A 26,032-nucleotide genomic window follows, 5' to 3' on the forward strand; every position below is an offset into this window, starting at 1 on the left:
CTTTTCCAAATTCATCATGATCAGTACACAAAAAAAATAATTAGTACACAAAAAAATGATTAATCATTTCTCATTAGAATTTTGATTTGATGAATTCTCAGAGTATTTATTAAAGTGTTACGCAAATTTTTTGGTCATACGGGGTTGTATTTGACTAAGTATGGAAATATAATGACTTATGTACTAGGCTACTTGCCTATTTCATACATGAGTTTTTTTTTATGGAATGAGAGATAAATTACTAATTGTGAGTATTGTATTACCAACTTAATGTTTACCATAACTAGTATATATAATCTTCACTGAATCATACTATCTTGTACAACTAGTGCTTCGATCCGGATGAAAACTGTCATCTGGGGGATGATCTTACCACACTATCCTCAGATGCAGATCATTTTGATCGGCAGTCCAAATTTCCTTTTATGTTATACTTTCTGAACACTATTTTTAGATATATGATATCTAAGGGATAGATAAATAAAACAGGGCCAACTCAAATGTAGTGGTTCGAACTGGTGATCTGTTGATCCATATGGATCATATCCGTTTGACAAATTTCTTAACTGGTTAAAAATCCATTTTTAACCTTAGATAACTGGATATAACTTGCGATTAAAAATGGATACTAAATTGTTAAATAAATAATTATAATTTTTATAATTTTTTCGATAACAAATAATTTTTTATTTTTATTTTATTCAATAATTGTGTACGCAAATTTTTATGTATTCAAATATATGCTAAACATATTTTAATCATCAGCATGAGCGTAACTTTTCCATTTTTTCTATAATAAATAAATTTTAAATTAAAAAAAAAAAATAAAAATAATTTAACTAATTAACTTATATATACATCACTTTTAGATATCTGAACTTATTTTTCAGCAAATATAGATCCAACCAAATCCCAATTTCGTTTTAAAAAAAGGAGGTGTTCAAATGTTGAAGGTAAAAAACTGGTACATCGAACTGTTATAAGATTTCCAGCATCACTAAATAGTCTTTCACTTGGTATGGAAGTTGCAAGAATTGCCAAGTATTTACGTGCCATTTTTGATAAAATTGGAAATCGGTTTTCATTCTTAGACTACCAATTAAAAGGACACTCAGAAAAACCAATTTCCTCAACCCTTAGATATTCAGTAACTTCATTACCACGTTTATATCTTCTACTGAACATACTTGCCAATAATGAATTTGTTAAATATTCTTCATGACAATCCTTTTCCTGTTCGCTATATTCTAATTTCATCTTATTATAAATTGATCTTAATTTCAAATGAATATTACTGTAAAGTTCTGGGAAAACAAAAAATAAGGATTTGCAACGAGAATCTAATAATGTTGCAATTAATCCATAGTCTTCTGAGATATTCCAATAGTGAGTAATGGACTCATATAAAGCACTTTTGACTTTTAAAATTAAATTTTTACAATCTTGTGGTATATTAATCTTGATCTTACGTTATTTTGATTGATTATTAGCAATATCTCCATCTTCTGAATCTTCATATTCAACATCATTATCAAATGCTGTATTTGATTCAGTAAAATCTACAACCTCCACTTCATTAGAATTAGAATTACTTGATTTTACACCTTTTGTTATTACATTAATTGCAGGATACATAAAACTTACAGTTGCGTATTAGCTATCACCTAATAATTCAGTTGCATTAGCAAAAAGTTCAAGAATTGGAATTAACTCGCTAATTGCATTTCACTCATCTTCGGTAAGATTAATATCTTTGAATCATTTTCCATCTTTTTTTGCTTGTTTATCTGAATCAATACAAAGTGTTGTTATCATAATATTGATAAAATCCTTTATTACAATTAACCGCTTCCAGGCAAGATATGACAAATTCCAACGAGTTTTCACATCAGCAATAATTTGAAGGTATCGATCATTTTTTTGAAGATTCTATTTAAATATAGATTTTTAATTAAAAAAATTATCATTAGAATTAATAAATAAAATGATTTATTGTTAAAAAAATAAAATAAATAATTTTTTGTTATGATTTTTGTTAATGATTTTTGTTAAATAATTTTCAGTAAATAAATGATTTTCGTTAAATGATTTTTGTTAAAAAAATTAATTTTCATTAAAAAAAATGGTTTTTATATATAATAATTTTCATTAAAATAATTATAATAATTTTTGTTAAAAAAATAGTAATTTTTGTATAATTTTATAATTTTCATTAATTAAAATAAATAAAAATCATCATTATTTGTTAAAAATCAGGAATTTATATCATTTATCTCGTTAATAACTTGATTCATATTTTTTGAATTTCTAGAAGTTTTTCTGTTTGCTTTGGAGATGTAAAAAATAACATAAGCCGCTTTGCTCTTGCAATTAATACTTTTGCTGGTAAGAGACCTTTTCCGATTACCAATTGAAGTGTGTGTGCCGTGTAAGGTATTCTAATCAACCTAGGAATTAATCGTGCAGATTTTATCATATTGCTGCTATTATCAGTTGTAATTGTAAATACTTTATCAGTTAATTTCCATTCACTTAAAATGCTCATAATTTCTTCAGCAATAGCTTCACCAGTATGAGGATATAGCACATATTTGATTGTGAGAATTGCTTCATTTAATTTGAACTGTTTATCAATATATGCACACATAATTCCAATATATTCCATTCTACTACGAACTGTCCATAAGTCAGTAGTTAAAGAGCAATTAATAATATCTGAATCCATTTTATTAACTAAAATGTCTTTGATATTATTATATGATTTGTATCCATTTGTAAGTAACTCAAGTATTTTTTTTTTACTTGGTAGTTGATATAAAGAATCAAGTTCATAAATAAACTTAAGGAATCCTTCATCTTCACGAATACTAAGCGGTTAATGATCTTTTACTAATATGCCAATAAATTTTTGATCAAGTTGTGCTTTTCTTTGTGAATTATCAGAGATTATCTTGTGAAACATAGTGTCAATTTGTGGTTGTTATGTTACTTGTTGCTCTTTCATTTTTCGTTCATGCATTTCTTTAGTAATACTACCATGCGCGGTATTTAAATGGACAATATAGTTACTAGTTGAATAATTCTTTGAATTTATTATTTTTCCACATGGCTGTAAACCCTTTTTACCATAAATTTCAACCTGACACTTTACTGTTCGAACATATGGTGATTTTGCAACAAGTTTTTCATAATAATTCCAAATCCAATTATGCTCTTCTGAACCTCCTTTTTTTCCTCGTTTTTGTAAAGATTCAGTATTACTTTCACCTTCTGTTTCAACATCTTTTTCAACGCGTTGCTTCCTTTTTTGTATTAGCTTCTCACTTAATTTTTGATTGGTTATTATTGGTGTTTGTTGTAATAGCTCTTCTTATTCACTTTCATCTATTTGGATATAGTTTGAAAATTGGGGCAAAGACATTTTTGTCATGAAAAACACAAGAGAAAAACACGAGAGAAAATGAAAAATCAGAATAAAAATGCTAAAAAAAGAGTGGGAAAAACTTTTATTATATCATTTAACATATGATCACATCCACCGGATATTTAGTGAATATCTGCTGATCTGGTGAAACCTATCCATTTAACAAATTTCCAATCTGGATAAACGGATATATCCGGCAGATCAACGGATTGCGGTTTACCAATTCAGACCACTACTTAAATATTACACAAGCTGATCATTACTGAAAAAACTGAAGTCTTATATGAAATTATATAAAATTATTAGATGATCTTAAAGGAAAATCAAAATATTTTAAAGGTATATTAATGTTTGATGTAAAAGAAAAAAAAACCTATGTATATAGTGTAAAAAATAATTGCAAATATGAGACTTTTTTTAAGTGAATGATTGAATTAAAAAATCAAAAATTATTCAAAGAAAAAAAATCAGTTTTTGCAACTATTTTTTTGGAACCCAATCCTACCAATCCATCAATTGCATCAATTTTATGTGAGTCAGATTAAATTAGAAAATTTATTTGAAAATTCATATATTTTATTTTATATAATTTATTTTACAATAAATTTTATTTATAATATTACAGATTAATTTATAGTAAAAAATTATTAATTAAATTTATTACAAAATAATAACTAATTATATATTATTATTATTATTTTTTAATTCTTATACTTTTTTTTTTTGTTGCAATATATTTAAATCTTTATTTAAATGATAATTCACTGTACATTATACATGAGTAAATATTAATAAGTTCTAAACCACTTGTCATCCTGCAAAGAACTCCATAATTATGTATACTGTTAGGCAGATATTAGACTATAAGAGTATATTCTGCAATTACACATGCATACTTATTCTTAGAAAGAAACCCCTCCTTTCAGTTTAAACCAGTATATTTATACTTTTATTTATTAAGAAAAATAATAATATATAAACAATAAATTGAATATTTATATTATTAATTTAAAACAAATATTATTAAAGTATAAACCACTCATTATATACCAGAATACCTCATGTATATACTGTCAGGTAATATCATTATTAAAAGAAAAATAGCTAATAAAATTTAACAGTTTTTCTTATATATTTTAATTTTATGTTTATATTTCATTTATAAATTTTTTTAAAAAAAAGTTACTATTACTTTAAATAGATTGTTATAAGTAAAAGCTGAAAGTGATATATCTTTTAATTTTCCATTAATATTAATTATTTTCCTATCAATTTTACTTTGTTTTTTATATTTTTTCAATTTTATATTAATATTATTAAATCTTATATTTATCATTATTTTGCATACTATTAGTTTTTTATAAAATTACTATTAGCTTTTGCAATATGCTTTTTGAACTATTTATTAAAAAAATAAACTATAACATATTATATAAAATGCAAAATAGCTCAGTAAAAGATATTACTATAATTATTATGAATAAAATTATTACTATTACAAATGAAATTACTTTCTTAAATTATTTGTTTATTAAAAAGAAATATTATTTAAAATACAGAATAGCTTTATTCAAAAAAGTAAGATATTTATTTTAATGTAATATTTGCTGGTTAAATGAGTAGTTATAATTTTAAAATTTTAATAAAATCCTATTAATAAATCATATTATTTTATATTTTTATAGACTTAGTTACTTTACAATAGTAGAGAAGGCTTTATAGTATTAATTGTTTAATTTGTTTAATTTAAATATATGTTAGTTTAAAAGTTATTTGTTTCACGTGAAAATTGGTGACGTAGTGACGTTGAATCAATTACAATAGGAAGCACCATTCCAAATAAGGAAGATCCTGAACAAATAACCCGGGAAAAGAGGTAAGTGGATTTTTAATTCGCAGCTATATGTGCCAAGTAAATTACCCTTTACCACTTATAGTAAGTAATTAAATTGCACGTTTTTTTTTTTCGTCAGACCTGTTGCATAATCTATCTAACCATCTCATTTTCCGAAAAAAAAAAAAAAAAAAGAGAAAAAATTTATTTTCCCAAGAAAAAGGGAGATATAAGTATAATAGAAGAAAATATAAAATGGAATAATAATAAAATTAAATAGTAATACAATTTGTAAAATCTAGACTAGAATTTTTTTGGTTAAGAAGATCAAATAAAAGACAATTGTTCAGAGTATGATAATCGTTTGTTCGTAATATAATATTACCATATCTGTAACATAGTATCGAAGAATTTGTATAAATCAGTTAAATCGAGATTTGCTGCGGATTATTTCATCAAATTATGTAATATAGTACTAATTTTAAAAAGGAGTTTGACTTGATACTCGGGGACTCATTACCTGAACATTTGACAGTCAAAACAGTCAAACCATTATAAAATTAGATAAAAACCACGTAATAATTAGACACCCGAATTACGCAATGAATAACAGTCGATTTAGTATATTAAATATATACCAATACTGTATATTAAAGAGATTTAAATTTCGAAGGAAAAAAAAAAGATTTTTTTTTTTCTACTACGTATTACGCCACGCTGCCCACGTTTGTAATCCGAAATTCTTTTTACACGACATTATAAGTGTACCAATCATTTTTAATGTACATCGCGGAATAATTTAAATAAACAAAAGAAAAAGAAAAAAAAATATTCAAGTTTGAAACAAGTTTTTTTTTTTCATCGAATGTTTGTAGAATCCTTATTATGCACGGAAGAATAAGGGGATGTTGATAAATTTTTCTTTTACAATTAACAAATTGGACAGTTTTTTCGTGGGTAATATATAAATGGTTAAATTATTTACTTTAGCAGATCAAGACCTTAAAAAAAAATGCTATTGTTCTTAAAAATTAGAAAAGCTGGTAAAATCTTGGAAAAAAAAATATTTCGCAATATGTATAAATTAGATGTATAATAACAAATAATAACAACAATACCAGACAAATAATTAATTATCATCTCATCATCGGAAACGAGTAAATAAAGTTAAACAAAAAAAAATATATTAAATGTATTTATTTATCATGATTAATGACAATACCATTTTTTTTATAAAAAAAAATAAAAATAAAAAAAAATAAACTTTAACTCTTTTTTCTTTCTTTTTTTTTTACCATAATTAATGGTCTATTCAATTTTTAAAAGTTTCGTTATAGTGCATATCGCATTTTGCCTAAAAAAATCACAAAAGCATAGATGATTATATAAAGCCAACATCTTGTCGTTAGTAAATTTAAACCTTTTTCTAAATTTTCTAAAAATTCTAAATTCTTAAATATAACAAAATAACTTTTTAATTTCTTTAAATTTTTCTTTTAACTCAACGAGAAAAATACGTCATCATCACTCATCATCAATCAATCATCAATCATCATGACAATCATAATGCCATATTTAACAAGCGAACATTATGCACCATATCAAATCAGTGATTATAGGAATGAAAATCACGAAAAATTTTCACAAATTGTTAGTAAAATAGTTTCATCATATATTGATGATGCAACATTACTTAAAATTAAACAACATACTACACTTTCCCTTTATGACCTTTTAACTCCCCTTGAAAATCATCGTACTTCGAAAATACCAAGACCACAAAATAGTTTTGTCATATATCGAAGAAATTTACAAGCAAAAATGGCATTATCACAAGCTGCAAATTCTTCATTTGATAGATTAGATAAGATTTCAAAAGTTGCAGGAAACAGATGGAAAAATGAAACCAAAGAAATCAAAGAACTTTTTGCATTCCTCGCTGATTGTGCAAAGAAAGTTCACAATTGTATCTTTCCTGGATACGTTTATAATCCGAAAAGATATCCTACGATAAAAATACCAATGAAATCACCTTCATCTGATAATCCATACGTTCATCAACAAACATCTTCCTATATTACAACCAATTATAATTCATTCACTTCATCACAATTTAATAATTTACCTTTAACTCTTGAAATTACACCAAATTTTATGAATTCTTATGATGATAAAATTTGTAAGATTCTTAATAAAAACACGCAACACTTTTTATAAAATAGACGCAGTTCATATTGTGTTAATTTACTAACCTTATAAAGAGAGAAATAAAGGGATCACGCGAATGTTTTAATATATATAAAGGGTTATTATGCTATTTATTTATTTAACAAAGTTGTTACACATATTTTTTTAATATAACCTAATTTAGGATCATAATTCCATAATTATTACGTAATTGGGCTTAGTTGGTGAAATTCTGATACTCCGAAATAATAATAATATTATTATTCATAATATTTAATAATAACTCTCTAATCTTTGACATATTAATTCTTTGAAATACAATGATTTAAAGTTTTATATATACATAAAAACAGAATAATAGAATAGATATTTTTTTTTTTTTCTATTAATAGAATTTTTTTTTGACAATGGACAAATAACATTTTTAAATTTTTTAAGGTACAGTGACGGGATCAATTTAGAAAAAAATTTAGTCTATGAAAAAAAAAAAAAATTGTGTATCCTTTATTTAGAAAGTTTGTCGATTTAAAGAAGATTTCAATGAAATCATCGAAAACAATGGTTAGTCTAAATGTAAGATTATGTACCAAATTATTAATATGACAAATTTTATGTATATCAATTCCTTGCTTTTAAATTTATATTGTGGATTTTTTGAAAATGGATTGTCCTTAAATAACCTGTTAGAAAATAAATTAATCCTTAATTGTATTCATATAATGTACATCCCGGTATTTTGATTGATCTCTTACCATATTTTAGATATTTAAATGAAATAAAAATTTCATCGTAACATTTTTTTTTAAAAAAAAAAATTCTCCTTTTTTCCTGCCGTTTTCTTCCCCGCAAAATCTGAAAAAAAAAAATTTTTTTAAAAAATTTCATTGAAAAATAATTTTGTTTATAGTAATAAAAAATTCCATAATATTTGGAGTTTGTTTTAATGTTGAACAATTATGAGGATTATCGAATAAAGAATAAAAAATATATAATATATTATATATAGTTATTTCATTACGAACGAAGAAAAAGATATATATATATATATATATTTTTTTTTTAAAAAAAAATAAAGAAAAAGAACATTATAATGAAAGTCTTTAAGAATAATGGAAGAGTTATTATAGCTAATTTAATTATATTAATTCTTGAAATATTTCACGTTGAAGCATTTTATTTGGTGGATATTAATGATAATTTAAATAATAATTTATCAAAATTAAATGTTAATAATATTAATAATAATAAAAATTTCAATTTAATTAGTAGACGACAAGTAAATGAACATTATTCAGATAAAAATGTTGAAAATTTACCATTTAAATCACAATATGGATTTATAATAGTTATGATTTCATCTTTTTTAGCTGTATATTTGAACTTTGTGGGTACAAGTTATGTCTTATATAGAAGTTATTACAAATGGAAGAGTAGTCGTCGTATCACTTTACCAATGACTTTAAGGGTTCCAATGTATATAGCTATGACAGATTCTTTCGTTATGATATCACATTTAATAAATATATCTCGTATGGCAGCAACTCAAAAACCATGGGAAGGTTCAACTTGTAATATAATTGGTGGTTTAACTTTTTTTTTTCAATGTATGAACATTTTCTTGGTGGGAGGTGTAGCTATAACAACTTTTCTTCGTGTAAAAAGTCGATCATTTAGTTTGGGAAAATATGATTATAAATTATTCCTTGGAATGTTAATTTTATCTTTAATATCTACAATAGCACTTAACAAAGATTTTGGTCAAAATATGTATTGGTGTGCAGGAAAATTTGATGATAAAAATTTATCAATATTTTCTTTATGCATAATAATTATAGTAATGACAGTTAGTTTATTCTGTTATATAAGTATAATATATGAAATGAGATCTATAAAGATTGAAGAAGGTTTTGGTAGTGAAGAAATTTCAAATCAACGTAAAGAAAAAAATAAACGTATTTATAGTAAAATATCAAGTTATATATTGATTTTTATTATACAATATGTTCCTGTCACTATTTATAATATTAGTCATATAAGACATATTGATCATTATTGGATCTACGTTGTTTGTGATATTGGAATAAATTTTGGTGGTATAGGAAATTTCGTACAGGTTTGTAAAATTTTATATAACTCATCGTCGTCATATCATCATCATCGTCGTCATCATCGTCATCATTATCATCATTATCATTATTGTCAATCTCATCGTCATTGTCATCATGTAAATCAAATCATTATTTAACGTCAATCTTATATATATATTTTGTAGTATACAATTAATGAAGGATGGAGCGACAAATTAGATGAATCAAGTGATACGTATAACCTAAACGTAATAAATCCGAGAATTCCTTTCAACTTAAATAATAACAATAACAATTCCAGAGATTCAAATCAAGATTCTTGTGAAGTAATTGATTCATTTGGTATAATACATTCTGCTTCCGCTAATCAAAAAAAGAATAAAAAAGTTTCAAGGCCTTCTTACCTGAAAAAAATACCCAATGAATTAAATAACAATTAATAATGATTTGGGAAAAATTGGGAGAGAAGGTTAAAAACCGAGTCATTATAAGTGGTAGGTGCACCGCGAATTTACCCAACTTATATTGACACGTATTATGTACAAAGATTATTTTAAAAATTTTTTTTTTTTCTCAAATTTTTTTTTTTTTTTTTTTTGTAAATGAAAAAATATATATATTAAAAAATAACTGAATTGTTAAAGTTTTTATTCTTGAATATTATACAAGTAAATTGTCATTAGCACCGCGTATAATGGAAGAGAGGAATGCAACTTGCACTTATTTAAATTGCAACACACATAGTATACCGTTCATGTTAATTCTAATTTGTTTGTAGAAACATTTCACAATCGCAAGTAAATTGTCATTAGCACCGCGTAGAATGGAAGGGAGGAATGCAACTTGCACTTAATAAATTGCAACACACATAGTATACCGTTCATGTTCATTCTAATTTGTTTGTAGAAACATTTCACAATCGTAAGTAAATTGTCATTAGCACCGCGTAGAATGGAAAGGAGGAATGCAACTTGCACTTAATAAATTGCAACACACATAGTATACCGTTCATGTTAATTCTAATTTGTTTGTAGAAACATTTCACAATCGTAAGTAAATTGTCATTAGCACCGCGTGGAATGGAAGGGAGGAATGCAACTTACACTTAATTAAATTGCAACACACATAGTTAGTATACGTTCATGTTTGTTTTGTAGAAACATTCCACAATCCCGTGACAATGTACCAATCAATACAGTAACTAAAATTATTGACAACATTATTATCTCACAATCGCGTGACATTCTACCAATCAATGACGTACAACATATTTAAATATGCACAACATATAAAAAATGACGTATTACACAACTAACTTTATTCATTTTACATTATTTTTTATTTTCATCATCATCATTTTTCTTTTCATTATCAATTAAATCTTGTAAATTAATATTTTTACCCACATTCTCATGATTAAATGGACAATGCCTACATTTACTTCCACAACAACGACCTCTTGATTTATGATATAACTCAGTCATTACCTTATAACCTGTTACGGGGTCGATATAAAAATGTTGATTATTCTTTTTTTAAGTTATATAAATAAAAAAAAAAAAAATATTTTAAAAATAGTAATAATAATGATGATAATGACGATATTTTAACGATATTTATACAACAAATAAAAATGATTTACATATTATTTTACCTGAATTGCTAATTTATGAGCTTCATACCATTCAGGCTTATCTTCACTTTCAAAATTTTTATTTGAAGTTTTTGAATCATTCTCATTGTTATCATTGTTATCAGACATATTATTAACTTTACAAAGTTTAACAAATGATGATTCCTTTTTTAATAATTTTGAAAGTTTAGAAAGAAACATTTATAAAAATAGAACATTGAAAGAAAAAAAAGTTACGGATAAAAGTTAATGACCCTTTTTATAGTAAAAATAAGTTTTTATTTGTTTGATTTACTTTTTTGATCATCATGAATGATGGGAAAATGATTTAACTAAAATTAACCAAAAATGGATAAATGTTACACAACGTAACAAATTTTTTTTTAAAAAAAATTATTAGACGTATTTACATTGAGATGTAAAAAAGAAGAAAAAATGAAAGAAAAGAAAATTAAAAAAAAAAAAAGTAATAATAATAATAATAATAATAATAATAATAAAAATAAAGATGATGATAATGATAATAAAAATGTAATAATAAAAACTTCTAATTTCTTCTATTTTTTTTTTTTTTAAATATGAGCAGGTACAGGAGGCATATAACTTATACTATTAACAATTATTCGAGTATTTTCTTTTAACCTTTGAAAAGCACATTCAAAACGAGCTTTTATTACTAATTCTCTTTGTTCTTCAAGAGTTAAAACAGCTTGATCGTCGAATTTTCGCTCCAAGATTTCAATATCACTAGGAGTAGCATTTACCAATTCTTGAAAAGATACTTCGAAACTTTCACGCAAGGCTTCAAGTTGAGTTGGGAATAAACGTGGTTTATATAATCGAAGTAATTCTGAAAGAATACGTTCCCGATAATTTGAAAAGTCTTGACCATCCTTTGATTTAAAAGCTGAAAGATATTCTTCGCGAAATAAAATGGTATTCGACATTTTTTGTTTGATGTTATGAAAATTAAATGTAATGTAATTTTTTAAAAAATGTAAAATGTAATAATTTTAATAAATTTATTTTTATTTTTATTTTTATTTTTTTTTTTGTTGTTGTGATGAGGGGAATTCGGACGTGCTTTTTATATTATTTTATGAACAATAAAATTTATTTAATATACTAAAAAAAGTTTATAATGAAAAAATTTGTAACTCCGAGAAGATCCATATAAATCTAGACATGGGAACTCCAAAAGAAACATGTATAAAAACAAGAAATAATGATTTAATTAATGAATAATAAATGTTTTTTTTTTCTTTGAGTCACAAAATGTCAGAATATTCAAGTTATTTTTACTTGCATATACTAATCAAAATTTGGTAAAATTTGTTTTACATTAAAATTATTTTTTCGCACGATATTTTATTTATTTGTTTATAGTGTGAGAGAAAATTTTTTATTGCAATTATTACAATTATTTTTGGAATATTACAAGGCTTTGTTAAATTTGGAAATTTTCTTAAATCACAAAATCGTCCAATATAATCAAACAAATAAGAAGAACAAATATATTTTGTGTAACTTATAATTATGCTGTGTATTTTCTGAACAATCAGGAATAACTAAATTACCTTTGTGATTCCCCCAGAACAAGGGGCTCATGCACCCGAAATGTTAATTGTCCATACAGGGTTAATGTACGAAACAGGTCATTAGAATGTCCCCTTTGTTGGGGGGGAATGTTCTTTCCCAATGGCGGTTGTCAATGCGCCTTTAGCCTTTAAGTTTTTTTGTATTTCATTAATAATAACAACAATAAATCGATTGTTTGACGGTTTATCATCATAACCGAATATCTTTTTTAATATTTATTTAAATTGTAAAGTGGAAAAAAATATCATTTTTTTTCAAAAAAATTACTAATTTCTTTTGTTTATTTATTTATTCTTTATAAATAACAAATGGGAATTTTTAATTTTTCCATGAGATATTTTAATTTCTCCTTTTTTTTTTTTTTTTTTTTCGTGGGAAATTAAAAATAAAAAAGGGTCGGGGTTTTTTTGTTCACGATCCGTCAAATTTTCTAATTAAAGAAATTTGGCACTTAAGTAAAACCGGTAAAACCTGAATTTTTGAATGGTTCTTCTTTATGGAATGAAGTTTTTGGCTGGGTTATTTATATAACTTATATTACTTATATAAAGGTAAGGTGATTATTTTTTGGATTGGGACCTGGATTTCACGTGATTTACCATTCCAAGGTAAGAAAGGTCAAAAGGTGTACAGAAAAAAAAAACTTTTTTTTTTTATTTTTTTTTTAAAAAAAAAATGTCTATGTAAAATTATGTAAACTATAATACATTTTATTTTTTCATTCTTCTGCTAACTTTTTCCTAGCGTAAAATCTATGCATATTATTAAAACATTTATTTTTTTCAAAATTAATATTAATAGTATCAATTATTTCATCATATTCCTCTTTTGTGATTTCTAATATAGGTAATATGATTGGTGAAATAGTATGATAAAATGATGATATATTTTCTTTAGAAAGTTTTCTTGTCATATTTATTTTTGAATCTGTATCAATATTTTCGTAATATAACAATTTACGAATATCCTCATTAAAATCTGTCATTTTACCCGATGAATGAGTTTGTAAAAGTTTACCTAAACGAGGAATTATTTCTAGATTTATATCATGTAATTTACAATATTTAACAACTAAAAAAAAAAGGAAAAAGATCAGTTTCAAATAATTTATTAATTAAAATATTAATAATAAATTTACTTACATCCATCATATAATGGTTCAAAATTTTTTGGTAAATTTTGAATATTAAATTCAACATCCATTAATTCTACCCATCCATTTGGTTTAGTTACTCGTACCATTTCAGGTATCACAATCTCTTTCCATTGGGTTTCAGTAAAACATAAAGAAGAATTTTGTATACAAACTAAATCAAATTCATTATCATTAAAAGGTAATCCATTAAGAACATCAAATTGTTTAAATTTTAAATTTTGAGGTTTTATTTCGGTGGGAAATGTTGGTATCAAATCAACTCCAACGAATTGTGTTTGTCCATATACTGTTGCCATCTCCATTAACCAAGCTCCTGGTCCACAACTGGTTAAAAATTAAAAATAATAAATAATTTTATTAAATTTTAAAAATCTTTTTGCAGAGAACTTGAAGAAAGTGAGAATTTAATTACCTTACATCTAATACTTTACCACCATTCTCTAAAATTTGTTTAACGGGTGAACTGAAATTTTCTTCCCAAATATGATGAAATAAAAAATGTTGAAGTTGTGATCGATCACATTCCTCTTCATCCACTGGTAATGGATAAATCCATTCTTTATTTTTAAAATATTTACGTCCATCGATAAATTTATATGTATTTTTTATTGTACAATTATCTTGTTTCTTTTTACGAAAATGTCGAATTTGTGCAGAATTTCGATTTCCCATTCTTTTATTAATAATTATTATAAAATTTTTATAAAGAATTTCAAAAAGAATTTGTTCCTTTTATATTTGGTCTGTGCGTTTATTCCATGCTATCCGATTAAACTTACTACGCTGATCAAGTTTGAATTGGATTATAATTTTAAATTTTTTTAATTTTAATAGTCCGATTAATATTAAGATCGAAATTAAATTTATACTACTGATTTTCTTTAATATTATTAATTATCAATAAATTTATTATTATTACTTTTTTTTGAATTCATTGTAAAAAAAAAACTATAGAAAGTTCCTTTTTACATGAATTTTTAATTGATTATTTGTAATAACATTTCATTAATTTATGGCCTGACTCTTTAGAAATCCAATGAGTAACGATAAAAATTAAAATGAAACAATCAAAATTTCCTAACTTAGATGTAAAATTATTCCATTTATATTCATTCATGTTCTTGGCGTTCAGGAATTTTCAATTACTTATTATTTTTAAAGTTTTAAATTTTACCGATTATTTTTTCAATTTTATTTATGGAATTCTTACGGTGATCTCCGGTAAATTATTACTAAAAATTGGTGTCATCGTTACATGAGTTTTATATCGTACATGGGGGGAAATTTATAATTATAAATTGTATCTTGTGTTTTAGAAACTTTAATTTTTATCCACATGATCTATATTACACAATTTACGAAACTGTTTCATGTCAAGATTTTTTTCACGTGAACTTTAGCGAGAAACCTTAATCTTGGTTTGATGAAAGTTTAATATTTAAATAGGACAAATAAAATGTGAGAGATCTTGTGTGTTCACGCGCACGTGATTTTTTATTTGGAGGAAGCGTAGAGTATGGGATCATGTAATTTTTTTTATGCTATCTTTATACAGAACGTATATTTAACACTATGATTATGGGTATAGATTAAAATATTTAACTTTAATATTATAGTAGCATTTGCGTATCTGCTATTCCAATTACCAATGAAATGAAAAAATGAGACTTTTATGAAAAACAATGTAATAATAACTAAGCTTTATACAAATAAGAGTTTTGATATTTTGTTCAGTTCCATCAGGTAGATTAAATGAATAGATTCAAAAGTTTCATCACAAAGAGCATTACCATATTGATCTGAGGGTCCCATTTTATTGCTTAGAATATCAACGACTGCCTATTCTTCTGCAACTTTAAGAATAGAACCATTATTCTAAAACCTTTGTTGATGTTCTTTCAAATTAACTCCGTCTCGCAATAATTCAATAACCCACCTATGCTTATCATTTATGTAAAAATCCAAAAACCCTTTGATCTAAATACTGCTCCATCATCCACTGAAGCATAAATTTCTTCAGGAAGAACCTGCATTGATGCGCACATTCAAGGAGTCAACCATCTACACCTCTATCTTTGATTTTTTGCAATACCTTTAAGTGTATATTTGTAAATGTTAAAGTGATAAATCCTTGAATGATTTAGGTGATTAACTGAACTCAAATGATCTTGAAGGGGGAAGAGGAAGACAAAAAAAAGAAAGGAAAAAACAAAAAAAAGGAAAAGGAAAAATATAAAGGATTAAAAAGGAGAAGTAGGAGAGGAATAAAAAAAGCTTAAAAAAGTTACTATAGAAATTCATAATGTTTAATTCCATAAAAGTTAATTATATTATCATGATTAATTCATGAAATTAAACAAAAACAAATGAAGATGTAATATGGGAATTTGATATTGTTGATCCATTTTTTTTTTTAAATAAATAATTTATTTGTTTATTAATATTTTATATTAATGGAATTAAAAGAAAGAAGTATGTAGGAAAAACAAAAAACAAATGGATATTTGTTAATCTGTTGGTTTGTTTTTAATAAATAATTTATTTGTTTGTGGATTATAAAAGAAATAGATCTTAATAAATGAAATTAATTTAAAAGTGAAAAACAAGAGAGGGGGAAAAGGAAATCCCTTTTGAATTCTGATAATATAGAAATGAACATACTAAATAGAATTCTCATTGAATAACTTTATTCTGAGAAGCATCTTCAGATATGATATCATTATTTCTATTTTAGCAAGTCCTTAAAAATTTCTATTTTATGATTTTAGATAAAAAAATATTTAAGGCTAATGTATCATCTCCTTGACTATTAAACAATCACCCATCCATTTTCTAATATCATAAACAAGTTTGTGAACATGACTCCTTAATATTGAAGAGACAGACAATTGAAAGATTAATAGATTGATTAGGGTTATTTAATGAATTATATAAAGAAAGGCTATTAAAGTTAAAAAAAATGTTTTTGAGATTTTTTTTGTGATTCATTATATGACTTAAATTTTCTTCAAAATTTTAATAGCAATTTATAAATTGGAAATTAATTGAAGAAATTGAAGAAATTGAATCACTATTAACCTCTTAAATTTGTGTAATTTGAGTGTAAGGAAAGAATATTAGAATAAGAGAGTTTCAAATGGAAGAGAGAGGAAAAGAAGAAAAGTCAAAGGAAATTTGACCCATATTTTAACTTTTTTTTTTTTTTAATGAATAATTTATTTATTTTTTAGGTCATCCATTTTGATTTTACTTATAATTATGGCAGCCCAAAATAATTTGAATGGTATGTATAGTTTGTAACTTTTTTTAGTGTCAAATTTTCTTTACAAGAGCAAGACAAAACTTTTCAAATATTACTTAATGAAAATAAAATGCAAAATGGGATTCAACAAATACTTAATTATAATAGTCAAGAAAGATATGACAAAAAACTCCATTATATTTCCATCCTGATTAATAGGCCAGGCAACAGGGCGGACATCCCCATATTATCATGATATTGCCGATCATTTTGCCGATCACTTGTCCAATATTATCACATAAAAAAATACCGTTGAATTAGTTTTTTCACAAATTCTACATAATATACATGCTGCCCAAATTATTTTGGGATGCCATAATTATAATTTGGGATGTCGTAATTCATTCAATTTATATATAATTTACTATGTAAAGTGCCAAAATAATTTGGGATGTCATAATTGAATTTGGGATTTTACTTATAATTACGGCAGCCTAAAATAATTTGGGTGGCATGTATACTACATAATAATGTATAAAATTTCGATTTATTTACTTTATTTTATTTATTGTTAATAAATTAGTTCTTAAAATAATTCATAAAGATTTTGTCAAATATTAGACATATATTAATTTTACAATAATTGTAAATATTTATTTAATGATAACTTTTGGGTTATCAAAAATTATCCAGATTTATTTTAGCCATTGATTCTTGAATACCTAAATAATATACTGTAAAAGTTTTAAGTTTCGCCCAAAGATCTGTGACTTCACCCGAAGCTTCAAAGTCACGTTAGCAGATGATCGGCATACATATAGCATATATATTAATTAGGCCGCTCCAAGCCAATTCTTTGTTTAACATAATATAGGGGTCCCAATCTAGGAGGGGGGAACAAAAAATAATACATAAAATAAAATACATGGCCAGAATTACCATTAATTTTGGCCAAAATTTTGACCAAAAAAGTGAGCAAAAATTTTGGATGATAATTCCGGCTAAAACTTAAAGATTTGTCTAATTCTGGCCTAAATTACATGTATTTTTTTTACATAAAAAATCCAAAAACAGGGGGGGGGTATGTTAAATAAAATATTGAATTGGTGCGGCCTTATTGAAAATTTGACGTAAAATCTAACTTTGGAAACACACCTTCCCAGTAAGAAAAATTGCATACTGAAAATATACTGAAAATATACTGAATTTTAAGAATATTTAACTATATAATCATGTATATTATAAGTATAAATTAAATATAATTTTAGTATATTTTATGTAAGATATTTATATCCATAAATAATGCTAAAATTATGTTTAAATATACTGTATTTAATATGTAAAAAGCTCATAAAACACCCTTAAATTTTGCCTCTTTAAGTATATTTTAAGTGCAAATTTTATGTCATTAATTTCTACTTAATTTCAGGATAATTTTATTTCGTGTTATTATATATATTTAAGTATATTTAAAGCCCATTTTCAGTGTATTATAAATATGATTCAATTGTATTTTACATATATTTTAATAATATTTCAATTAGAAATAACATATATTTTTAGTAGTTTTAAAGGTCAATTTAGTTCAAATAAAATAATATTTTATGTATCTTTTAATTAAAAATAGCATACATTTTTACTTGCATTAAAGATTATTTTAATTACATTTTTACATTTGATAATAATGATATTTTTAGTATATAAATACAATATCGATATGGTTTGATTATATTTCAATAATAATTCGTGTACATTTTAAAGGCTATGCTAATAACCAATGATACAAATAATTTCTATAGTAAAGTAAAATGTTTAATTTCATATTTCTGAAACTATATAAAACGAAAATAAATAAAGAATAAAATAAATAAAGAAAAAAAGATACAGTTAGGAAAACTTATTTTTCATATCCATTATACAATAACTCGAGACCCATTTAATTTAATGTACTTATTAAAGAGGGGAAAAAGTTATATTAGTAATTTAGTTATTTAATTTTAAATCCAATACAATAAAGTTTGATGCATACCTGTTTAATAAACATAATTTTTAAGTAAACAATACTTATACACGTCTACAATTAACACCTCGACACGGACCTATTTAATTTAATGTACTTGTTAAAGAGGGAAAAAGGTATATTAGTAATTTAATTATTTAATTTTAAATCCAATACAATAAAGTTTGATGCATACCTGTTAATAAACATAAAAAAATACTTATACACGTCTACACTCTACAGTTAACACCTGACACGGCTACATTAAAATAGAAAAAATAAAAGAATCAGTTAATATTAATTTCGACAGTAACTAACTATTGGATAATTGATATTGTGGTGGAAAATTTATGTATTCATACCGTCTCTCCCTGTAATATAGTCAGCTTCTCTTCTAAGTAGGGTTAATTAAAACTTTCTAATTCCAGAAATTCAAGGTTTTGTATCTTGTATCCTTTATTCCTGGTAAAATATTTTTCGTCAGTAAGTTTATAAATAATATAGACTTATTACCAGAATAACATAGACTTATTACCAATATTTTATCAGAAAAGAGAAAAGTAAAATAAAAAAACAGTGAAATGTTTTGCTTATAATAGCTATTTCATCTATTTCATCATCGCTTATCCGTGTTTAACTATTTTTAGATACAAATAAAGTTAATGGGATAATCTTATTCGTGTTTAGCTATTTTTAGAAATTAATCAATATATAACAAATATTCTTAATTATCGGGTTTTTTACTAGAACATAAAAAGTTTTATTATAAGTGCGAACTGCTGCAAGAAATCAATGCCCAATATTTTCCCAATTAGAGTCATCAAATGCATTTTCTTTATCAATTATATAATATCTATTATCTATTTTAGCAAAACCTATACAATGATCTAAACATCTTACATCGATAAATTCTTTTGATCTGAATTGAGTAAAATGTTTACATCCATATTCATCTTCTACAATTTTTGATGTTAATTGTACATAGGCTAACATGTAAACCTGATGGTTGAATTCATGGACAAGATAATAATTTACGATTCCATATATATCTACAATAACGAGTTAAGGAGGCGCATTGGGTCTGTGGGCAAGTTTATCTATTGTGCGTCTTATCTAAAAATATTTATAAATAAAATATAAAATCAATATTAAAATTATATCAAAAAAATAGCAATGATAGTAATCAAAGATTATAAATTTTACCTGAACACAATAATTATTTCTTGCAATTTTATTATTTCTTTTTATACAACAGCTACTAATATATTGTCCATCTGAAGTTCTTAATCTTCTATATCTTACACCATAATTATTAACCTCCTAAAAAATGAAATTATTTTGTTATTATAATGATGAATTTAAAATTAAATAAAATAAAGCTTTATATTACCATTTCTAAATCATTACGATTTATATTGCTTGATTCTTTGTAAAATTTAATCAGATGTTTGTGTTCTTGACTTAGCAGAGAATATTGAGTAGAAGGGGAATAAAATTCTTCTTCATACCCTTCAGTACTAAAGACCCGTTCCTTACTCCATTGTTTTAGCGGTTTTTCTTTGAAAATAGCTTTTGAGATAGAAAAAAATGGTAACATATAAAATTGCTGTAACAAAGTAAGCATATTTGCAAGGTTGCTATATGGCTTGATTTTTGATTTAATGAGTGGTTGTAATATACCACACACCCTTTCCATAGGAAACTGCCAATGGGTCCAACTAGGGCCACAATATTTAATAGAATCTGCTACATGTAAGAGGTAATGGAAACTTATCTTACATGCTGCTAAACGTTGGCCATTGTTCTGATAATACTCTCTAAAATAATTAATCATTATTTTAATTATTATACAATTATAAATTATAAGACAGAAATCATTACCTTTCATAATAATCTGAAAATTTTTTAAGCAAAATTTGTACATCATCAATTTGTTCTTCAGATATTTCAGGTTCTAAACAAAGCTTTACAGCCTTCACAAAGTTTACCCATCCTTGAAGATGCATATTATGTAACGAAAAGTAAAATTTACTTTTTGATTAGTTAAAAAAATTTAAAATGTATTAATTTAACTTTTTACTTTTTATTAAAATATCTTTTATCCAGATACACCTTTAGTAATGGTAATAAAATAAAATTATCCAATTTCTCCATTCTACCGCTTTGTAACCATTATGATATTTAAATATGTCACGTGGAGGGCGACCAATTTCAATAGGCATATCTTTTTTTACTTTTTCCATTTGTATGCCAATACTTTTCCACTGTAATTTTGATAACTCATAATCACTAGACAATAATAGATTGTTATAAAAAAATTTTCCACTCCAATGTGCATACATTGACGGTACCACATTCTCGAAGAATAAATGCATTATATCTGTTGGGAAAGACCATGGAAATAATAATGTTTGTAATTTTAACAATTCACTGGACCCTTTAATTCCTGTATAGTAAAGTAATAATAATTAATACAGAGATGTAAGTATACTTTTACTTTTTTTCTCAAGAAAATCATACCTGTTTCTCTGATCATTTCATCTTTTCGATCTTTACTCGTTTTTTTTTCAATTAATTTTCCCATATTGATCGTATCATCATGATTTTTTATATTGCAAAAAGCAGATGATGGATAGTATATGTGTTTATTTGATGGGTGGTAAGTCCCTTTTATCATACAAAAATGACAACCTTTATACGAATTGTGTCCAGAGAGGTTTAAGCTTTTGCTTAACGCTAGAACATCCCCCGTCCATGTTAATAAATGTGCGTGTAAAATAAAAGGTTCATTTGTTCGTCCATCTATACATTGAACTCCTTCTATAATATTTAACAAAATAAAATTTCAATTATAGAAAAAATACATTTTTATTAGATATTAAAATTAGCTATACCTTCAAGTTCTTGTAATTCTTTTATAAGAGGGCATAAAAAAGAATTAAAATTCTTTGGTGAACGGGGACCTGGTATTATCATTGTTACCAGTAGATTTTCTTTTTTTACACGAATAGAAGGATGAAGATTATTATTTATTAATAAGATGACCCAACAATCATCGGTTCATTGTTCAAAGATCTGATATCCATTACATGTCCCAGATAGTGCAATATCCCGTTCATCTTTAAAAAAACCCCTTTGTAATAAATCCTTATATAACCTATTGAAAGAAACATATTTTAATGGCCTTTTTTTTTAAAAAAAAATTTACTTTAGTAATTAAATTATACTCACAATCCATCAAAGATATCAGCATATATTTCCTCCTCTCCTTTGTTTTGGGAATAATTACTTCTATATTGTAATTTTTCGGTTCTTTCTTTATTCTTGTATTGAATTATTAGGCGTTCTTTTACCAAAAAAAAAAATGTTGTATTTACAGGTTTGCCATTATCATCAAATCTGTTTTCACCACAAATAGGGCAACTGGCTAAATTTTCATATGATGATGTAAATGCAATACAACTGTTTTTGCAAGTATCGTATCTATGAGGTTCAAAAGGAACTATGCTATTGATTTTTTTTTTCAACTTATAGATTGTTAAATTAGAATTAACATTATCAAGTATTTTGTTGAATGCGATGTCAGATATTGAATGGAGTACTTTTGTATGTAAAAGACGTAAACCTTGAATCAATTCATCTAAAATAAATAAATATTATTATTCTATCAAAATTAAAATCAATAAACATAGTATTAACTGTACCATCGTTTATGTTTGTCATTTCAGATTCCTCAAATTCTTTATCATCATCTGTTAATTCATCATTCTCTTCAGAAATATATGCACTTGTTTGTGAACAATCACTTTCAGTTTCTATGTCTCCTTTATCATCTTCTTTATCACAATCTTTATTATCAAGACTTTGCCTATCACTATTCTTATCGTAATCTTCGTTATTAGGAATTGGATTACCATTATTATAATCTTCATTGTCAAGAAATGGCTCATCGCTTATCGTCATCATCATAATCTTCTGATCTGCAATTAACATGATTTTGATGATTATTAAAGTATTATTATAACAATAATGTTTAATAAAAGTAAAATTTACTTTTTTTATAAAACAATTAATTAATTACCTTTTTGGTATGTCTTTTAAAATTATAGGAACATAATCGTTATTTGAAACATTGCTTTCTGAACTTGTATCTGATTTATCCGATTCATCGTCTTCGAACTTTCTTTTTTCAGCTGCGTTACAACTTGAAATTGATTCACTATCGCTTTTTGTTTCTGATCCGCTTTCTGCTTCAGATTCATTAATTTTTTCAATATTTGCTTTTTCTCTTTTTTGATGTTTTTTAAAAGTTTTTCTAGTAGACAACCACTTTCCGTTACCATCTTTAGAATTTATTTTACAAATACGACAAGAACAAAGAAATGGCATTTTGAAACGTGATAGAATTTATGTAACGATCTATTTTTATAAACAATCACATAGTTTGTATTACATGATTGTATTAAATTTACGCATTAAAGTTAGAGGTTGTGTTACAAGATTGTGTATCGTTATTAGAGATGATATAATAATGACAATATTCGTAATAATTATACTGATTGTATTATGAGCAATGGTTCACACAAAGCCATACTAATTGTTCAAAGCCTATTATAAGCAACGGTTCATATAAAAGCTATAATAATTGTTCAAAGCCTATTATGAGCAACGGTTCATACAAAGCCATACTAATTGTATTAAGAGATTGTGTTATGAGCAACGCTCGTACTGATGACCGATAAATTGAATCATTATATTTTATGTATTATTATCAATGAAGTTAATTTAACCATGTTAATACTGACAAGAATGTAGTCCTAATACTTGTAATAATCTTTCATTAATAATTTCATAATATAATTTTCATGATATTTTTTTTCTTTATGACACCAACACTACAGTGAAATGCAAAAGTTATATTTAAAGGTAACTCCCTCTCACCAATTGTTCGCAAGGCTCTCAATCAGTCAGAACCTAAAATAAAGTTATATCGGTTATTAGACATGTTTGATACTGGTCTCCTTAGTGTTCTCGAGTTGGACTTTGATGCATAAACGAGTCATAATATATTATTCACAGGGGTAATGAGTCAGTTTTTGGAGAGGCACTTTGTCAGACCATCAGGACAGAAAATCAGAAAATGGAGTCGAACAACTATAAATGGTATTTCGCGATCAATAAAAAATAAAAATAAATAACGCGTCAGTCACATCACGTTTAAGTATAAAGTATAAATACATGCTATCTTTAGTGATTCTTCATTTCTTTACGCATTTTTTTAAAAAAATTTAAAAAAATTGAACAAACATCCGAAACTGAGGTATAAGAGTAAAAATATAAAAATATTTTTAATAATCTATAATCAAAAATTCTTACTTTATTACTATATTATAGCTCAGGCCCATATATAAGCCTACGTCTAAATATAATTTACAAGATGCATTAGGATTAAAAAATGAAAAGCAACGCTGGCTTGCTTATTTGGTAACTATTTATTAATTTTTAATAAAAGATAAAAATTGTTTTTTAATAGTAAATTTTTGTAATAGGAGATAATGCGAGAATGTCTCTACGAAAAGAATGTAGATTTTACCACTGATTATAGGAGTCAAAAGCATACAATAACTGCACAAATAGTTCGTTCTGTAAATATTAAATTTTAATTTTCGTCATTTCTTTTTTTTTGAAGTATACTAAAAATTATTATATTATAGTTTAAAAAAAAGGCTCCTGACTTCCCTATAACTAGAGCTCCGCAACCTGACCCGACAGATCGGGTGACCCGACGGGTTGACCCGAAATATTCAGGTCAGGTCATCAAATTCATGACCTGACACGGGTCAGGGTCAGTGCTGGTCAGTACCCGACCCGACCCGTTGACCTGACATATATTTGGGTCAAATAAATTAAATAACGCCGAAACTTATAATGATTCCGGCGTTTTTACATGTACAATCGAAAAAAACGCCGAAACTAGTATCAGTTTCAGCGTTTTTACATGTAAAATCAAAAGAAGAACGCCAGAACTAATTATTCTGGCGTTTTTACATGTAAAATCGAAAAAAAATGCCGAAACCATCAGTTTCGGCGTTTTTACATGTAAAATCAAATGAAAAACGCCGAAACCATCAGTTTCGGCGTTTTTACATGTAAAATCAAATGAAAAATGCCGAAACCATCAGTTTCAGCGTTTTTACATGTAAAATCAAAAGAAAAACGCCAGAATTAATGATTCCGGCGTTTTTACATGCAAAATCGAAAAAAAAACGCCGAAACTATCAGTTTCGGTGTTTTTACATGTAAAATCAAAAAGAAAAACGCCGGAACTAATTATTCCAGCGTTTTTACATGTAAATTCGAAAAAAATACCGAAACTATCAGTTTCAGCGTTTTTACATGTAAAATCAAAAAGAAAAATGCCGGAACTAATTATTCCGGCGTTTTTACATGTAAAATCAAAGGAAAAACGCCAGAACTAATGATTCCGGCGTTTTTACATGTAAAATCGAAAAAAAATGCCGAAACTATCAGTTTCAGCGTTTTTACATGTAAAATCAAAAAGAAGAACGCCGGAACTAATTATTCCGGCGTTTTTACATGTAAAATCGAAAAAAATGCCGAAACTATCAGTTTCGGCGTTTTTACATGTAAGATCAAAAAGAAAGACGCCGGAACAAATTATTCCGGCGCTTTTACATGTAAATCGAAAAAAAAACGCCGAAACTATCTGTTTCGGCGTTTTTACATGTATAATCAAAAAGAAAAACGCCGGAACTAATTATTCTGGCGTTTTTATATGTAAAATCGAAAAAAAACGCCGAAACTATCTGTTTCGGCATTTTTACATGTAAAATCAAAAAGAAAAATGCCGG

General features: G+C 25.5%; 9 protein-coding genes across 9 annotated transcripts; 3 read left to right on the forward strand and 6 right to left on the reverse strand.

The window, feature by feature from the left end:
* Positions 1–6,475: 6,475 nt before the first annotated feature.
* On the forward strand, positions 6,476–8,249 carry OCT59_002502 (uncharacterized protein). Its single transcript, XM_025319105.2, has one exon. It carries the CDS (start codon positions 6,813–6,815, stop codon positions 7,473–7,475), a length of 663 nt encoding a protein of 220 aa, XP_025174505.1. The 5' UTR covers positions 6,476–6,812; the 3' UTR covers positions 7,476–8,249.
* A 286-nt stretch (positions 8,250–8,535) lies between these two features.
* Positions 8,536–9,972, forward strand: OCT59_002503 (uncharacterized protein; the record flags this gene model as incomplete). The annotated part of the gene is made up of 2 exons (XM_025319104.2): positions 8,536–9,558; positions 9,718–9,972. The coding sequence occupies 2 exons, from the start codon at positions 8,536–8,538 to the stop codon at positions 9,970–9,972; spliced, it is 1,278 nt and encodes a 425-aa protein (XP_025174504.2).
* Positions 9,973–10,829: 857 nt separating this feature from the next.
* On the reverse strand, positions 10,830–11,384 carry OCT59_002504 (uncharacterized protein). Its single transcript, XM_066144555.1, has 2 exons — positions 11,187–11,384; positions 10,830–11,061 (listed from the first exon to the last, which is right to left on the reverse strand). Exons 1-2 carry the CDS (start codon positions 11,364–11,366, stop codon positions 10,864–10,866), a joined length of 378 nt encoding a protein of 125 aa, XP_065995710.1. The 5' UTR covers positions 11,367–11,384; the 3' UTR covers positions 10,830–10,863.
* Positions 11,385–11,737: 353 nt separating this feature from the next.
* OCT59_002505 (uncharacterized protein) lies at positions 11,738–12,112 on the reverse strand (the record flags this gene model as incomplete). Its single annotated transcript, XM_025326761.2, has 1 exon — positions 11,738–12,112. One exon carries the CDS (start codon positions 12,110–12,112, stop codon positions 11,738–11,740), a length of 375 nt encoding a protein of 124 aa, XP_025174503.2.
* A 1,370-nt stretch (positions 12,113–13,482) lies between these two features.
* OCT59_002506 (uncharacterized protein) lies at positions 13,483–14,592 on the reverse strand (the record flags this gene model as incomplete). Its single annotated transcript, XM_025319103.2, has 3 exons — positions 13,483–13,835; positions 13,907–14,244; positions 14,333–14,592. 3 exons carry the CDS (start codon positions 14,590–14,592, stop codon positions 13,483–13,485), a joined length of 951 nt encoding a protein of 316 aa, XP_025174502.2.
* Positions 14,593–20,222: 5,630 nt separating this feature from the next.
* OCT59_002507 (uncharacterized protein) lies at positions 20,223–21,166 on the reverse strand (the record flags this gene model as incomplete). Its single annotated transcript, XM_066144556.1, has 5 exons — positions 20,223–20,273; positions 20,364–20,480; positions 20,551–20,729; positions 20,940–20,977; positions 21,042–21,166. The coding sequence occupies 5 exons, from the start codon at positions 21,164–21,166 to the stop codon at positions 20,223–20,225; spliced, it is 510 nt and encodes a 169-aa protein (XP_065995711.1).
* Positions 21,167–21,274: 108 nt separating this feature from the next.
* On the reverse strand, positions 21,275–23,153 carry OCT59_002508 (uncharacterized protein; the record flags this gene model as incomplete). Its single annotated transcript, XM_066144557.1, has 6 exons — positions 21,275–21,606; positions 21,681–21,980; positions 22,055–22,123; positions 22,250–22,317; positions 22,392–22,800; positions 22,865–23,153. 6 exons carry the CDS (start codon positions 23,151–23,153, stop codon positions 21,275–21,277), a joined length of 1,467 nt encoding a protein of 488 aa, XP_065995712.1.
* An 84-nt stretch (positions 23,154–23,237) lies between these two features.
* OCT59_002509 (uncharacterized protein) lies at positions 23,238–23,549 on the reverse strand (the record flags this gene model as incomplete). Its single annotated transcript, XM_066144559.1, has 1 exon — positions 23,238–23,549. One exon carries the CDS (start codon positions 23,547–23,549, stop codon positions 23,238–23,240), a length of 312 nt encoding a protein of 103 aa, XP_065995713.1.
* Positions 23,550–24,320: 771 nt separating this feature from the next.
* Positions 24,321–24,823, forward strand: OCT59_002510 (uncharacterized protein; the record flags this gene model as incomplete). Its single annotated transcript, XM_066144560.1, has 3 exons — positions 24,321–24,323; positions 24,555–24,644; positions 24,710–24,823. 3 exons carry the CDS (start codon positions 24,321–24,323, stop codon positions 24,821–24,823), a joined length of 207 nt encoding a protein of 68 aa, XP_065995714.1.
* Positions 24,824–26,032: the final 1,209 nt, after the last annotated feature.

Source organism: Rhizophagus irregularis, chromosome 10 (genome assembly GCF_026210795.1).
Source record: "Rhizophagus irregularis chromosome 10, complete sequence".
Classification (NCBI taxonomy): Eukaryota; Fungi; Glomeromycota; class Glomeromycetes; order Glomerales; family Glomeraceae; genus Rhizophagus; species Rhizophagus irregularis.

Coding starts and splice junctions, on each gene's coding strand:
- OCT59_002502 (XM_025319105.2), top strand. CDS start 6,813: ATGACAATCATAATGCCATATTTAACAAGCGAACATTATGCACCATAT.
- OCT59_002504 (XM_066144555.1), bottom strand. CDS start 11,366: ATGTTTCTTTCTAAACTTTCAAAATTATTAAAAAAGGAATCATCATTT. Junction 11,062..11,186: donor CTCATAAATTAGCAATTCAG/GTAAAATAATAT, acceptor ACTTAAAAAAAG/AATAATCAACATTTTTATAT.